This window comes from Pieris brassicae, chromosome 4 (genome assembly GCF_905147105.1).
Source record: "Pieris brassicae chromosome 4, ilPieBrab1.1, whole genome shotgun sequence".
In the NCBI taxonomy this organism is placed as follows: Eukaryota; Metazoa; Arthropoda; class Insecta; order Lepidoptera; family Pieridae; genus Pieris; species Pieris brassicae.
In genome coordinates, this window is record NC_059668.1 from 15,419,609 (window position 1) to 15,435,813 (window position 16,205).

General features: G+C 38.4%; 2 protein-coding genes across 2 annotated transcripts in view; one reads left to right on the plus strand and one right to left on the minus strand.

Moving 5' to 3' along the window:
* LOC123708166 (glypican-6) overlaps window positions 1-7,728 on the plus strand; it is a 67,155-nt gene extending 59,427 nt beyond the window's left edge. The window contains exons 5-11 of the mRNA XM_045658707.1: window positions 13-169; window positions 2,488-2,650; window positions 2,997-3,560; window positions 3,858-4,011; window positions 4,517-4,692; window positions 4,948-5,094; window positions 5,645-7,728. Coding sequence (XP_045514663.1) covers window positions 13-169; window positions 2,488-2,650; window positions 2,997-3,560; window positions 3,858-4,011; window positions 4,517-4,692; window positions 4,948-5,094; window positions 5,645-5,943 — 1,660 coding nt within the window. The 3' untranslated portion in view covers window positions 5,944-7,728. The remainder of the gene's footprint in view (window positions 1-12; window positions 170-2,487; window positions 2,651-2,996; window positions 3,561-3,857; window positions 4,012-4,516; window positions 4,693-4,947; window positions 5,095-5,644) is intronic.
* Window positions 7,729-12,305: 4,577 nt separating this feature from the next.
* On the minus strand, window positions 12,306-16,150 carry LOC123708970 (kelch domain-containing protein 4). Its single transcript, XM_045660026.1, has 9 exons — window positions 15,898-16,150; window positions 15,567-15,740; window positions 15,364-15,485; window positions 15,117-15,225; window positions 14,822-15,049; window positions 13,980-14,180; window positions 13,427-13,592; window positions 12,601-12,810; window positions 12,306-12,489 (listed from the first exon to the last, which is right to left on the minus strand). The coding sequence occupies exons 1-9, from the start codon at window positions 16,006-16,008 to the stop codon at window positions 12,365-12,367; spliced, it is 1,446 nt and encodes a 481-aa protein (XP_045515982.1). The 5' UTR covers window positions 16,009-16,150; the 3' UTR covers window positions 12,306-12,364.
* Window positions 16,151-16,205: the final 55 nt, after the last annotated feature.

Sequence of the window (16,205 nt, forward strand, 5' to 3'; positions counted from 1 at the left end):
TGCTCTTTTCAGGTATTTAAAATGCGTGAGTGAACACATGCGAGATATTCAACCATTTGAGGACGTGCCTTCAAAATTATCAGTGCAACTCCGACGAGCTTTCGTCGCCACACGCACCTTCCATAAGGCTCTTCGCGCTGGGGCTGACGTTGTTAGAAATATGATACAGGTAATAAGACATTGTTTATTTTTATTGATAGATCTAGATCTTTCAAATATATTTTTAGTCATGTTAGAGTCTTTGAGTTGTGTCAGTTGTTACTTAATTTGTAATTGTCTTTACAGCGGTTGTATTACGATATATATGAATATGATGCATCAGAAAGTGGTTTTACTGATAATTTCGGATGTTATCTTTGAAAATACATTGTTCATATAGTGCCATTTGTTTGAGAAGGTGGGCGATCATCAGGACTAATTTAATTTTGGTGCTTGGACTTGGTGCTTTGACCAAGCCATTGTATTAGGGTTTTCAACCAAGACGTTCGTCTGTGGCCAGATCTACCTGCCTTTTGGCCTTATATGATAAGTTGAAGGTGCTCGTATTTTTTTAATTACAATAAGATAGGGTCAAATAGGTACATAGTTAAATGCATTATGATTGGGTGTGGATACTCCATATGGTGGAGTTCCTCAGACACTAAACAAAAAACTCAATGGCGCTACAACCTTTTTAGGTCTGTAGGTAGTTATGATCATTTCTAAAGCAAATCAAGGACCTCTAAAGCAAGGAGGTAATCAGCCTTCTGTGCCTGACGCCCACCGTCGACATTTGGGCCTAAGGCAAGTCGGTTTCCTCACGATGTTTTCCTTCACCGTTCGAATGGTAAATGCGCACGATGCACAGCCGGGGATCGAACCCGGAAACAAACTCAGGGATGAGAGTCGCACGCTGAAGCTACTAGCCCAACACTGCTAACACTATACACTAATCAGTTATGCTCATTAAAAAGTAGAAAATAAAGAATCATAAAAATAAAAAATAAGTCAACTTACGAAGCTTTTAAAGACTATTTAGGTTGTATTGAATGGACTACACTTTCGCTAAAATGATTTTTAGGCTTGAGGTACGTAATATTGAAAGGTCGCAAGCGTACTTAACCTAGTTCGATATGCAACGATTGTCGTACGTTTAGTACATGTAGGCTTTCATGTATATAGCCTTGTTTTTCCTATCTGAATACTTAAGGAGTACCGTTGTAAACAAATAGTAGTATCGGGAACCTATCTTGTTCTTAAATCTTGGCTAATGAGAAAAATCTTTGAAAAATAATTTTCAAATTAACGAGTTAGGAATGCCAATTTTATCACTCCGAAAGGGAATTTTTCTATAATATAATATGTTATACAAAAATGAATTCTTCAATCCCAAACTTGGATGTTTCGTAGTCGTATACCTAATATATAGTGCATAAGTATTTTTTATTATTATTTTATATAGAAAAGTACTTTACTGACTTAGAAGTAATTTGTATTCAGAATAGTTTCTTATATGTCGAACATATACTATTACCATTTTGGCTTAGTCAGAAACTTTTTATAGTCTTCCGATTTTGGCGAGCATTGTCTTAATAAATTCAGCAGACACTCCATCTAAGATAAAACAATTGTTGCAAATCTTTATTCAAGGACTGTTGAGCCGTCTGGCGCCAAACTGAATGACACATAAAGTTCGCAATTAATTTTATATGAATGTTACGATGTCTGACACATTATAATGACAGCATCCATTGATCACTATGTAATAAAGTACGTAATAATATGTAACATAATACAATAATCTTATACATTAAATTTTTTTTAAATTAAATATGTAACGGAGAGCCAAAACGGTTAATTCCATAAACAAAAAAAGATCGAGCAACTTATTTCGGCGGTAAATAACACGTGCCATTGAGTTACTGTGACCTTATTCAAATCACATACAGACCAAACACTCATACAAAGCATTTCATCTTGATGATATCATCTTGAGTGTGAAACAATTAGCAATAACAATAATTAAAACGGCCAGTGAATCTTTACTGAGAATTGGCAGCATGTGTGGTGCGATATAACTTTATCACATTCGGCTGTAATTTAAAGAGTATTGACCTGTTGCTTATATAGGTTAATCTGGATATTTTCAATCAAATTGAGATCTTAGTGATGCGATAGATCGATATCTATGTCATACATCGAATATGTATCACAAACCTTTCGCTTGTAATAGTGTGTTAGTAAGTGTTACCGCTGAACTTTTCCTCTATGCAGGTATCAAAAGGATATACAAATTACTTATAACAAACCTAACAATTAACTTTATTTCACTATGTTTTTTTATCCTTCACTTCAAACACAGGCATTACTTTATGTTGTGTACTTTTGCTTGTAATCTGGTAGTAAATGTATATTTACAGGTAATTTAACTTATTTTTGACGTTCATAAGTGTACTTGTTTCTATATATTTTGAGTTTGAGTTATAATTTATTCCCCTTCGTTTCCAGGTGGGTGTAAAGCAAGAATGTATATTAGCGTGGGCGAAACTTCGCTTCTGTGGCGGCTGCGCGGGCGATGCGACTCTCGCCTGTAGTAGATATTGCCACAACGTCATTCGAGGGTGTCTGCCTGCACATGCAGATTTGAGCGAGCAATGGGATGCTTATGTTGGTCAGTATCTCTCAATATTTTTCTTTTTAAAACTGTATTAATAGCGATATTGTAGCTAAAATAAACATATTATGCGTCTCCTCTGTTTCGCTTTTGAATGTTTTTCTCCTGCTTTGTTAATTAATTGTCTGTTAATAATTTAAAGTTATGTTAACATATTTTAGTTATATTAACATATTTAAAATATGGAGGAGGCTTTTACCCTAAAAGGGGCCATACAAAAACTAGACCACTAAAAAAGACTATTTTTTTTAAAACTTATACTAACAACTAATACTAATATTAAGAAATGTAAACTAAGAACTTGTTGTTTGGATTGATAATAATTTAAACGCATCCTTTCCAGATGCCGTTGAAAAAGTGGCTGACCGTCTTCTTGGTCCATTCAACATAGCCATGGTGGTTGGTCCAATCGACATCAAAATATCTGAAGCAATCATGAGCTTCCAGGAGCACAACCAAGAGATATCCCAGAAGATCTTTTCTGGTTGCGGTAAGCCGGTCTTAGGCGGTTCGGGTGGCAGTACCGGCCCATTCTTCGCGCCAGACAGAGCTAGACGTTTCGCTCGCTCCATACCAGACTTCGACTGGAATAAGTCGAACGACGTGGACGATTTCGTTATAGAAACGTCATTGGAAACCGTTGTGAATAACGACCCGTCGCTAATAAGCCTCCGGACCCCGGAGGATATTCGTAAAGCGACGGAAGAGTTGAAGGAACAAGCAAAATCGAGATCTCGGTTCCTTCAGTATATGAAAGGAGATATAAGCTTGCAGCAGTTCGAGCAACATGAAAGAGAAAAGAGAGATGCAGAGGCAGGAGATATCGACTTTAGAGCGTTCGAGTTCGATGGAAAACGTGGCTCGAAGAAGAAGAAGCCAGTTGCAACCAAAGTTGAGGAGAGTCATGGTAAGGAATTTGAGAATATACATGTTTTATAATTATGTGTTTTTTTTTCATATTTTCCTGTTACTATAAAAGTCCAATCAATAGGTCAATCACGAGTCATTAATATGAGGCCTTATTATTACCCCTAGGTTATTGCATTAGTAAAACAATCCAGCTGTTATGTTCCAAATATAATTTCAAGAATTTATTATAATGAATTATGTAGCAGGTCATTTCGATAAAGGACTGTATTCATATGATTCTTCAGTCAGAATTATGAATTACGAATAAAGATTTTAATTTGTACTGGTATTTCAGGCGCAGAAGGCGGTCCCGCGTTAGAACGTTTAGTACGTGAAACGCGTGCACGCGTACGTAGTTCGCGTCGCTACTGGGCGCATCTGCCAGCGTTGCTTTGTGCCTCTACAAGTATTACGTCAGCGCCTTGTTTCAACGGAACGCATGTGGCTACGTAAGTTTTATCAACATATTTACTTTGTATGCAAAAGTTAAAAAAAAGTTTTTGATTTAATCAGTATAACTGACATAGACATACTACTTATTTGCAGGCTCACCTTGTAGATACAATTCCTATTTTTTTTATTTTTATGTAATAGGAGGTAAACGGGCAGGAGGCTCACCAGATGTTAAGTGATACCGCCGCCCATGGACACTCAAATTGCCATAAGGCTTGCAAGTGCGTTGCCGGCCTTTCAAGAATTGGTACGCTCTTTTCTTGAAGAACCCTAAGTCGAATTGGTTCGGAAATACTTCAGTGGGTAGCTTTCACATAGCGGTGGTACGCGGCAAAAGCCTTACAAAACGCTCAGTTGTGGAACGACGGACGTCGAGCTGATACGGAAAATCCGATTTCGAATTAATATCCGATTTAAATTTTTATTTCACATAAAACTTAGTAGTTTGGTTTGATTGCCTTATGGAACCTTAGGACTTATATGTAAATTGTTTTCCTTTAGGTACACAGCAATCGCCGCAGGAGATGGTACTGCAGCGCTTGCTTCGAACCCAGAAGTTCGAGGACCGCCTCCACAGCCATCCGCCATTGCAAGAGCACAACTTGATTCTCTCAAGTCTCTTACTGCGAGACTTAAAGACGCTTACAACGGCGTCGAAGTACAGTGGAAGGATTCAGGTTAGTGTTTTCTTGACGTTTATAAGGGTACATTAAGTTACCTATATGAATTAATTATATTTTGATTTTTACTTATGTGTATGTGTCTATCTCAAATCACTTAACCAGACGGTTAGGTGATTTCATGATGGTCACCTAACCACCTATTTTGTATAAAAATCGAAATTTTTATTATATTGCCAACCAGTTAACGACGAGATAATAATGAAATAAAAAAAAGTTGGAAGAGAAATCATCTGAAATTAAAATTTACAGCTGAAGACTTACAAGCGGCAGCTGCCAGCGATGACTTTGTGGAAACCGCTGGATCTGGATCCGGCTCCGGAGACCACACAGACGACACTGAAGATCTACCTGATGACGATGATGAAGACAGGAACCCTGATAGCGATTATCCTGAAGGTAGGTTAAAAGAGTTAGAGAGATTACACATTGCATGGAATATGTTTAATATTAATAATATCAATCAGTCTTTAAACCTATGGTCTGAACCGCGGAACCAATGGACTCTCCGTCTATGTGCTCATTTAACACTCCTGTGCCGTAAAAGAAAACATCGTGAGGAAACCGGCAAGCCTTAGATCCAAAAAAGTCGACGACGTGTGTCAACACAGAAGGCTGACCACATACTTGCATTAGAAAAAAGCAATGATCAGAGAACATATACTTAAAGGCCTGGACCTGAAAGGGTTGTAGCGCCGCTGGTTTTTTTATGATCATTATATCTTTATACATTCCAAATTCTTCGTATATTTATATTAACAAATTTTCATTAATTCTAAATCAAAATCTTACTTTTATTGGAATAGAGATGTCAAAATCTGAATATTGGCTTAAATAATTTTCATAATAACAAAGATACTTTTATATATATATACAAAAAAAATAAAAATGAATTTAAATCCTGTCTATATTCTATCCTTGTAAATAAAAATACCTTTAAACTTCCTAGGATCTGGCGACCACCAGCCAGAAATCGAGACTACCGAGCCGGAACCAGAAAACCGGCCACCCATACCACAAGTGCCGTTCGTTCCAGAGATCATCGACAGTCCAGACACAAATAATGTTCAGCCACGCGTCCATACCGAATCAGGTATTGTTCCGGTCGAAACCGAAACGGTGGAAACCGCTCAAGAGGAACCGGTTGCAGGGTCAGCAGACAGACCGTCGCTCCCTAAAGCTCTATTTACGTACGCCCTCCCAGTTGTATGCGCGTGGTTCGGTACTATTGTTACTGACCTGTTTTAAAACTCCGGCGTCTGCATTTAACATCGCAAATTAGTAGCTAGATGACAACTTAATTAAACATATAGAATGACAAACATTTTGGCTTGACTCTAATTTCTACTACTAAATGCGCTTTACGGTCAAACGTCTCCGTATACAGTCCTGGTATTAAGGAGTAAAAGGAGGACTTTAAGGAGTTTGTTTAGTAAGTTTAAAGTCTATGTATTCTAACTATTTCAGTACGAAGATCAAGAGTTATATGGGTTTGAGTTGTCATATATCTATATCGTTAACGAGTTAGCATAATAATTTATTATAGTATAGCGTCTCCTATAACATGTTCCGTTAAAAGCGAGTACGTCGGAAGACCTAGTCAAGAAGTCAGTGCGCGAACGTCGTCTTACGCACGCTATACAATACTCAAAGGCCGATCGAATATACCTTACTCTTTCATTTAGCACACATTAAACAGAGACAACAACAAGCTTCTTTCTATATTAAATTGGCTTTTGCGTATTTATAAGCTTTCAGTGCGTAGATTATCCACAGGTTCGCGGGTGAGTGATCGACAATAAACTTTATCCCAATGAAAATTAGGTCGTTGTTAGAGAATCAGCCAAATTGTGTATTTATTTAATGATCTTGTAAATATTATGTAAATTATAATCGAGTTAGATAGCGAATGTTTTACGTCACCTCGTATGATCTTAGCCGAGTTCGCGCCATATTTTAGAAGCGATATGAATTGGGAATATGTAAATATTTTGGCGCGAAATACGGTGTAATATGAAACGTTTTAAATTGTAAATACATTAGTCGTTAAACTAATTATAAGTTGAGACTGATTCGCTTTTCTTTTTATCCTCGTATTTTTTATGTAATTACAGAATATAAAAAAAAACGATTTACTTGTAATTGCATTTTATTTGTCCTAAGTTTAACCGACTGACGTTTAGGTAAAATTGCTTTATTCATTTTATTTTAATGCGTTGATATGTTATTTAGCTTCCAGTAACTCATACTGTATATAATTTCTTATCAATGTAGACCTTTTTCAGTCTTTTAGTGAGTTTTAGGTAGCCTAGGCGTTAACTAAGATCTTTATACCATTAGTCATTTTTTACGCACAATAATGAACTAATACGAATGTAATCAAATATTATGTTTGAAGGCATATTTATTCGTGCAAGTGTGGGACCAAAAACTAAATTCTTTATCAACATATTGTGCCATCTACTTAATAATTGAACGCTGTATATTCTTCGCATTTCAACTAACTTGCACATTTATTATTGCCATGCTCTATATTTTCACTTTTTATAGCTTGCAATACCGTATAAGCTTGTATGGTAAAACGTCAAATTATATCGAGAAAATTACAATTAAGAATTTCGATGTTGGCAACATTAATGTTTTACCACCCTCGGTGATTTTATGTAAATAAGTACATGTTCAATGTAATCTGTGTTTTAGGAATTAGCTTTTTTACAGTTAAACAGGGTACAGAAAAATATCGTACTTTAATTCATGATACAATTTTGTCAGAAAGCCTTGTTTTAAAATAAACGGTAAAAAAATCAGAAATTACCGATATACGTAAATTAGCTCATATCAGAGAAATCTAGCTTTGTCTTTAAAATATATTCTAGATTGCATATTTATGTTGTAATAACTTTATTGCTTTGTATGATGAATCAATTATTGTCATATGAAATAAATGTTATGATCATGAATTAGTATTGTATGACAAAAATACGTACGTATAGGTATTTGAAATCTTTTATAAAAATATTACGTAATGTAAATAAAATGGTAACATGTGTATTGAGTTGTTTTATTTTTTAAACTCTGGTAAACACTTTGAAGAACGCTAGAATAGATAAGTATAGTTTTTTTTTTTTTTTTTTATAAAATAGGGGGCAAACGGGCAGGAGGCTCACCTGATGTTAAGTGATACCGCCGCCCATGGGCACTCTCAATGCCAGAGAGCTCGCGAGTGCGTTGCCGGCCTTTTAAGAATTTGTACGCTCTTTTCTTGAAGGACCCTAAGTCGAATTGGTTCGGAAATACTTCAGTGGCCAGCTGGTTCCACATAGCGGTGGTGCGCGGCAAAAATTGCCTTGAAAAACGCTCAGTCGTGGAAGGTCGGACGTCGAGGTGATACGGGTGGAATTTTGTATTTTGCCTCGACGTCCGATGCTGAAAGTCAGCTGCAGGTATTAATTCGAACAACTCCTCTGAACACTCTCCATGGTAAATGCGGTAGAAGATGCAGAGTGACCCCACATCTCTACGCAACGCCAAAGGATCGAGCCGCTCGGAGAGGGATTGGTCATCGACGATTCGAACCGCTCTTCGTTGGATACGGTCAAGTGGAAGGAGCTGGTACTGGGGAGCCCCCGCCCAGAGGTGAGAACAGTATTCCATGTGGGGCCGTATTTGCGCTTTATAGAGTTGCAAGCGGTGGCCCGGAGTGAAGTACCGTCTCGCCTTGCTGAGCACACCAAGTTTTTTGGAGTGCCAACTCCAAATGACCGCGAAACTGAACGTCGTTCGATATGTCAACGCCAAGTATTCCGATGCTGGTTGTGGCTTCAAGAAGAGTGTTTTCGAAAAGAGGAGTAGCGACAAAGGGTATTTTTTTCGCGGAAAACGCGCAAACTTGTGTCTTCTTGGGGTTAAATTGGACTAGGTTTAGTTTACCCCAGTCCGAGACTCCACGTAAAAGAGTTTCGACTTCAGACACAAGTTTGTTCCGGTACTCATCGACAACTGCCCGAGAAATACCTGCCCGGCCAGTGTAAAGAGTATCCCCAGTGCTGTCGTCCGCATAGCAATGAATGTTGCAACATGTTATTGATATGCAGAAGAAACAGGGTCGGGGACAGAACACAGCCTTGTGGGACCCCAGCATTCACGGGTTTAAGGTCGGAACATGCTCCGTCGACGACGACCTTGATGCTCCGATCGGCAAGAAAGCTGGAGATCCAGTCGCATAATTTCTCAGGAAGCCCGTAGGCTGGAAGCTTCGAGAGCAGTGCTTTGTGCCACACCCGATCGAAGGCTTTCGCTATGTCCAAACTAACCGCTAGTGCCTCCCCCTTGGACTCAATTGCCTCTGCCCATCTATGAGTAAGGTATACTAGAAGGTCACCAGCCGAACGACCACGACGAAAGCCGTACTGATAATCGCTAATCAGCTGGTGGCCCTCTAGATAACTCAAGAGCTGGCCATTAATAATGGATTCCATTATTTTGGAGAACAAGGAGGTTATTGCGATAGTTGGATGGATCAGAGCGATCGCCTTTTTTAGGGATCGGATGTATCGAAGCGGTCTTCCAGCACTTCGGGACAGTGCCGAGCGAGTACAGGTACCGGAAAAGGCGCGTCAGGACCGGAGCCAACTCAGGAGCACAAGTACGCAGCACAATTGGAGGGATACCATCCGGCCCGCTCGACTTATGAATGTCCAAGGAAGATAGTGCTCTGCGAACAGCACGTTGCCGGAATGTGATTTCCGGCATTGAGTTATCACACCGCGAAATCGCCGGTGGTGATCTCCCCCGGTCATCCAAAGTCGAGTTGGACGCGAAGAGACAGCCGAAGAGGTCGGCCTTCTCCTTCGCAGTGTGGGCGAGCGAGTCATCCTCTCTGTGCAGCGGTGGTATCGATGGCTGACAAAAATTCCCTTGTACAGCTTTGGCGAGAGACCAGAAGGCTCGGGTCCCAGAAGGGAGTTGGGCCAATCTCTCGCCAAATCTGGCGATGTGCTCTGACTTTGCCTTAGCGATTTCCCGTTTGAAGGACCTGGAGGCTGAGTTATATGCTTTTTTATGTTCGCTGGTATTGGCATCACGAGATATCGCCGCTTCCGCCCATGCATTAAAGCATTCTCGCTTTCGACGCGATGCCGCCTTGCAAGAACGCTTAAACCAGGGCTGTGACTTGCCACCGATCGGCACCGCAGAGAATGGAATAAAAAGTTCCATGCCCTGTAGAACCACTTCGGCGACAGAGGCAGCGACGGAATCTGGAGCTTCCGACGAAAAGCACATAGACTCCCAAGGGTAGGACGCAAAGAAAGACCGCATCCCATCCCAATCTGCTGACCGATAGTGCCAAATACGACGACAACCCGAAAAACGGGGCCGAGGAGGGCGCGTAGTAGGCACAGTACTCCGGACCACACAATGATCCGATGAACCCAATGGCGGGTCAACAGAGACTTGATAGGTCTCCGGATGTGAGGTCAGCAGAAGGTCCAACAAAGAGGGTTTATGACCATCCACATCTGGTATTCGCGTAATCGCAGGGACCATTTGTGACAGGTCGTAAGCTAAAGCAAAGTCGTGAAAGGATCTTCCCGCGTGATCGGTGGTTTCCGAACCGAGCCAATCGGCATGGTGAGCGTTAAAATCGCCAAGTATCACGATTTCAGCGGTAGGAACCCCTTCGAGCAGGGAATCTGTAGCCATTTGGATGTGGTCAATGAGTCGCTCAGTTTCGGTATTTCCGCTATGGGACCTATACAGGCATGCGTAGAATCGCGGATGGTCATCGCAGTCTACGCGCAGCCAGAGGCTAGATAGGTCCCTTCCTTCAAGCGACCCGAGGCGACGAGAACAGATATCCTCTCTGACGTACACGCAAACTCCCGCCCGCGGCACAAATGAATGTTCCAATTTGTACCCCGGGTAGGAGAGGTAGGAAGTATCAGCCGGGGAGGATATCTGAGTCTCAGTAAGGAAGAATAAGGCCGGCTTCGCAGTTTCGAGGTGAAAGTGAACCGCGTTAAGATTAGAGTTGAGCCCCCTAACATTGGTAAAGTCCACTGAGAGCGTGGAAGGGGATGCCTTCGGTAAATTCTTCCGTTTGCCCCGAGAACTAAACCTATAGTTTTTTGCGCAGTTTTTGCCCACCCCAGAATACGAAGGGCAGCCTGTGCATCCACCACCGAATACTGATTGTTCCGATGATGGACGCTCAGAGGGGGATTCTCCACAGCGGAAACGTGTGGTACCCCCCTGGGGTAATCTCTGTTTAAACTGCATCTTCATATTCTGGGGGGGGGGGGGGGGAATTGAGGGGCTCCGGGAGTCTCACTCACCGCACGAAACGCGAGTACAATAAGATGAACCTATTGTATCACTTCACGCCGGTTTTCTGTGAGACAGTGGTACTGCCCCGGTCGTGCCTGCCCGATTGGCTGAAGCCCGAAAGCAACAGCATGGCACTCCCACTAGGAAGGGGGTTGACTGACTGCACTGGTGAAATAACCTCTGTCACAGGTTATTTCATCAGTGGGCGATGGGGTCGTCACGTCCCGACGCCTAAATAGTATTGTCTTTTGTTAATTTAAAATATTAATAGCTTTTACACATTAAGAAAAACACTTTTTGAACGGATTAAAGCTATGTATTATTATTAAAACTTATAATTATTTACATACTTCTAAATTTTAAATCTTTTTATCGACGTTTCGCATGCTTTTCAGCGTGCGTGGTCACGTCATTTAGAATTACGTGAATAATTATAAGTTTTAATAATAATACATAGCTTTAATCCATTCAAAGTGTTTTTCTTAATAGATAAGTATTTCAATTATTACGCATGCGCAATGACTTAAAAGCGTCGCACAGCCGGCAATCGCTATCCTCGTCTGACAAATGATGTTACGCGTTAGATCTCTTTCATTCTACCTTATATATTTACCATCTTCAACAGTTAGCAACCCTAATTTACGGCCAGTTTTAATTAGGCAACCACATATTCTGATAATTAATAGAAAAAAATTAACTTCAATTTGATATATAATTAATAAATGTACGTTATAAACATATATAAATGTATCGAAATCATGTCTGTTTACACCTAGCTGCGAAGAGGTGCGGCCAGGTGCGCAACAAGGTGGTAGGTGATATTTTACGTCAAAAACAAGTGAATGAATTATTATCCCAAAAATCAATTAAAAATACTAGCGGCCAAATATTGATAGGCAACTTGGTAGATATATATTCTCCTACTTATAAATATACATAAAAAATTGTTTTTTTAGCAAATAACCGATTAACGCACTAATTCTACATTCGGGATCTCGTACTATAAGTACAAAAACCTAGTGTTAATTTAAACCATTTTCGAATCCTCTTGAATGCACCCGAAAAATTTCATCAAAATTGTTCCAGTTTTATTTTTTAATAAATTTAAATACATATAATGTATAAATAATATTAAATTAATATGATATTTTATAGAGTGCGACAGCGTCTAATTATTCGTATTAGGAAGTTATACGTATGCATTGACATTATAATAATAATTATTAAGGTTTCTCTTAAAAAACATATTACTAACAATATTTTGAAATAAAACTACATTTTGTTTAAACAAATATAATTTTAAAAAATGTTTATCTTAATATTAATGTAGTATAATATGCATTTACTCTTCTTCAGAATCTTCTGTTTCACTCTCAGAACCCGATTCGTCGTCAGAGTCCGAACCAAGCCAGTCGGGTAACTTCGGTTGTTCTATAATTGTCTTCCATTCGTTTAACTTGTGAAGATCTACATATAACACACAAATTCAGATATTAAATAGGTATATTTTTACTAACATTCATAAGAACTGAAGCATTTTTCAATGTACCAAATATATTCACTAAAAGGTGTGATTACCTAAGCTATACATATCCCCGAGGTAGAATTGTTTTTCATCCTTCTCCAACACTCCGCCGTAGACAAAGAGGGTAGATCTCTGCACGACCATCATGGCTGACATTCTTGGGCTGGGACCAGATTTGAGTTTCGGAGCAGCGACAGTTACTGTACTCTCTACTTGATTAGTTGCACCACCAAGTTTCATGGTAAATACTTCGTCTGTTACCACTGAAAAAAAAACGTTTTTATATCGCTTATTAATGAAAATGTCAGAAAATAATAATTAAATATAGAAACTTGGAAAATTAAGCCTTGTTTTTAAGTATAATTTAGGTTATATTTTGAACGGCATCGTCAATTTGTATGTCGGTGTAACAAGTTAGAGATGCTTTCAGTAAGCTGAAATGTGATTTATTGCCGTTTCATGAGAGGCTCTGTCACATATTAAACAGTTTTAATTTGCATAATTTAACCCTAAATTTCAGGATGCTGATTTTGTTAAGAAAGTTTCAGAACCTAGTGTAGTCGAGTGGTAGTTTTCAGGAAACCCTTTTTCTGGCGTTTTCAAATAACACCCCTTTGATGAAGGAATTTTCTATAGTGTACTTTCTACTTGTGAGACAAGGACGGAATGATACGCGAAAGATAGGAAAGGTTAGAACCTTCTCGAAGCCAAAGAGAAATAACATTGTAGAACGCCGTACGAAATGTGCTAAAGAGATAGAGTATGTACGTTCTAGAGTTGATCGATTATCTGTGTATAGAACGTTATACGTTTTTAAATTATAAAAGTATAAATTGGAGAGGAGTCAAGACTGAAATATATCTTAGTACTATTAAATACCTGTAACTGCCTCTTCAGGACATTCCTCCATTTTCTCTTGTATGGGAGCAGGAGTCGCCTGTTGCGTCTTGAGTATAACTGGATGCCAGCGACACGTCTCTAAGTCTATTACTTGAAGCTCATCACTCATATCCCCTCTGATGTCCTCTTCTGTCTCTTCTACATCCTGAATTTGATGGTTCACGATGAGATTAAAATATTTACACTTAACGGAGATAGTCAGAATTCCTTAAATGTGAGGTAAATAATACAGAATTTTGACCAGGGTATAAACTAAACATAAAACGGTTTCTGTGCGTTAGTCTTAATAACTTTACAAACAGCGAAGCGAAAAGAAGTTCATGTAATGGTTTTCCGCAAACTGTTTTACTTTGGTGTAGTGTATCTGTTTTGTAAACATATTTTTAAGATACTATAGTATTTATATCTAAGACTATTTACTGGTTACCTAAAATCCGTTTATAAAGCATTATTAATATTCGAAATTAGGTAATAGTGAAATATTTAGTCTCTTTATAGATAATACAGTTACTAGTAGACATTTCATACTTACACAGACACCCCCAAACACATATCCTCTATTAGTGTGCATATTAACTGCAGCGGCTTGACCTGCGCGTGCGCTTGTTCCACCGGACAGTGAGCGCCATGACCAACCAGATCCTTTACAGCTAAGTTTGAACATGTCTGTATGTGTATACGTTCTCTCCGTTCGACCCTCTCTTACGCGAGAGAAACCACCATACACTATTATCTAAAATGATTTTTTTGTTATGTTAGATGCACCAATTCATGGACAAAACATTTATCTTGACATTGCGATTAGAATCTGCTATTGCATATTTTTAATAAATAGACAATAAAGAACTAACTTCTACCTTGCATAATATATATATATTCCTTTTATTAGTAATGTTATAAACAAGTAAGCTTTGTAAGGTTGTAGGAGGTAATCTATGGACCTACTAAACTGATTTTGAAAATAAATCTTTTACTAATAGAAATATATATGATAAAGTTCTAGAAAAAAATGATAAGTCCGAGTTTTTATTGTATTAAAAAAAAATCCATGTCTCTGTTCGCGATACACTCACAAGCTACTGCACAAAATTAATTGCAGTTTGCATTAAAATCTAGATGTTAGTTTATGGATGATGGTTATCCCTGTGAAGGGTTGCTTATATACAATGTATCCTCTCATGCATCTAAAGTAGTAATACATGAGATGTATTACTCAGAGGTTCTGGGTTCAATTCTCAGCAAGTCATTTAGCCTAAACATCACAGAGGAATGACACTAGCCAATGTCAAACATTATCAGAGAAATATATGCTGAAATGAGATTTCCCCATGTTAAAAAAGTATTTAACCAAAATAACTACAAAGGGAAACTTACCCCATCATTTCCCACTGGTAGCATGACACAAGCTGATCTGGGACATGGTCCCCTTCCATTCGGGGCCAACTTTGCCCACTGTCTTGTGTCCAAACAGAATGTGTATATATCATCAAAATAACGGCACTCTCTCCCATCATCCGAGTAACCTCCAAAGATACACAGCTTTCTACCTAAAAGTACCATTCTATGCCCAGAACGTGGAGATGGACCATTTGGTGATACAACCTAAGAAAGCATATATTATTATTACTATTGTAGATGTGCACATTTTAAATAAAGTAGATGTTCATACTTTTTCCCATTTCTTTTCAGACAGCAAAAAGCACCACAAATCTTTATAATGATAGAATTGTGTTTCTGTGGGACTTGTGAACTCACCACCAAATACCCATAACTCTCCCCTAAAATAAAAGTATAATTTTAACATGAGAGCATTTTATAGTAACTATAATTTGTGTTATATATGTGTATATATTATATATAATTAAAACAAGAATACAACATTCTTGTCTATAAACAGTCATTAAAATGATGTTTACTTGTTCGCCGGTGTTGCTACAGCCTGGTGTGCACTACGAGGTGGTGGTGCCCCAGGTGCCTTCACTTGTCTACATGAATTATTTACTGGATTAAAAAATAGCAAGTCATTGTATACTTCTGTCTGAAAAATAAACATTATATATTTAATTAAAGCTAAGTTAATGTTTCTTACTAAGTAACAATAGGTATATTATATACTAACCTGCTGTCCATTATGGTATTCACCTCCAAACATAATAAGCTCATTATTAGTTGGATGTTGTGATAGTGAAGCATAGGCTCTAGGTGATGGCGGCGCAGTTAGAATTTTTTCAGAAGCTGCTGCCCTTTTAGCTTCTTCTCTTTCAATTTCTGCGATGACTTTCGATATATCTTCCTGCAAATATAGCCGACTGTCAGGTAAACGAAAATATTGCATGCAACTTTTGTATACATAAAAACATTGGCTACAACATAATTGCACTGTGATTGAATTTTAATGCGTCTACCTGAATATAATCAAATTTTTAATGTTTTGTTTATAAATTTCTAACCTCACCCAAGTCAGCGAGCTCCTTTTTTAGTTTGCTTGCAAGTTTTTTCTCAGTTTTCGCTGCAGTTTTTACAGCGCCACTTATTTTATTTTTGTTTTTCTTTTTACCCATTTTTCTTATTTGGTGTAATATATATGTTTTATGTTACGAATAAGCAAATATGCACACATTAAAAATTTAAAACAGCAGTTAAGACAGACTATGTGTATCGATTTGACTATAATATAATATAGAGTATAGTCAAGATTGAATTTGCAGATTTCTTGCTACTAAATAGGAGGTTTTGCCCGTATATTACACCTCTTGTC

What these genes read in the sequence shown, in the direction of transcription:
- LOC123708970 (XM_045660026.1), bottom strand. Translation starts at nt 16,008, where the DNA reads ATGGGTAAAAAGAAAAACAAAAATAAAATAAGTGGCGCTGTAAAAACT. An exon ending in CTGAAAAGAAATGGGAAAAA is followed by an intron (nt 15,050 to 15,116) that starts GTATGAACATCT and finishes ATGCTTTCTTAG; the next exon opens with GTTGTATCACCAAATGGTCC. An exon ending in CGGGGATATGTATAGCTTAG is followed by an intron (nt 12,490 to 12,600) that starts GTAATCACACCT and finishes TGTTATATGTAG; the next exon opens with ATCTTCACAAGTTAAACGAA.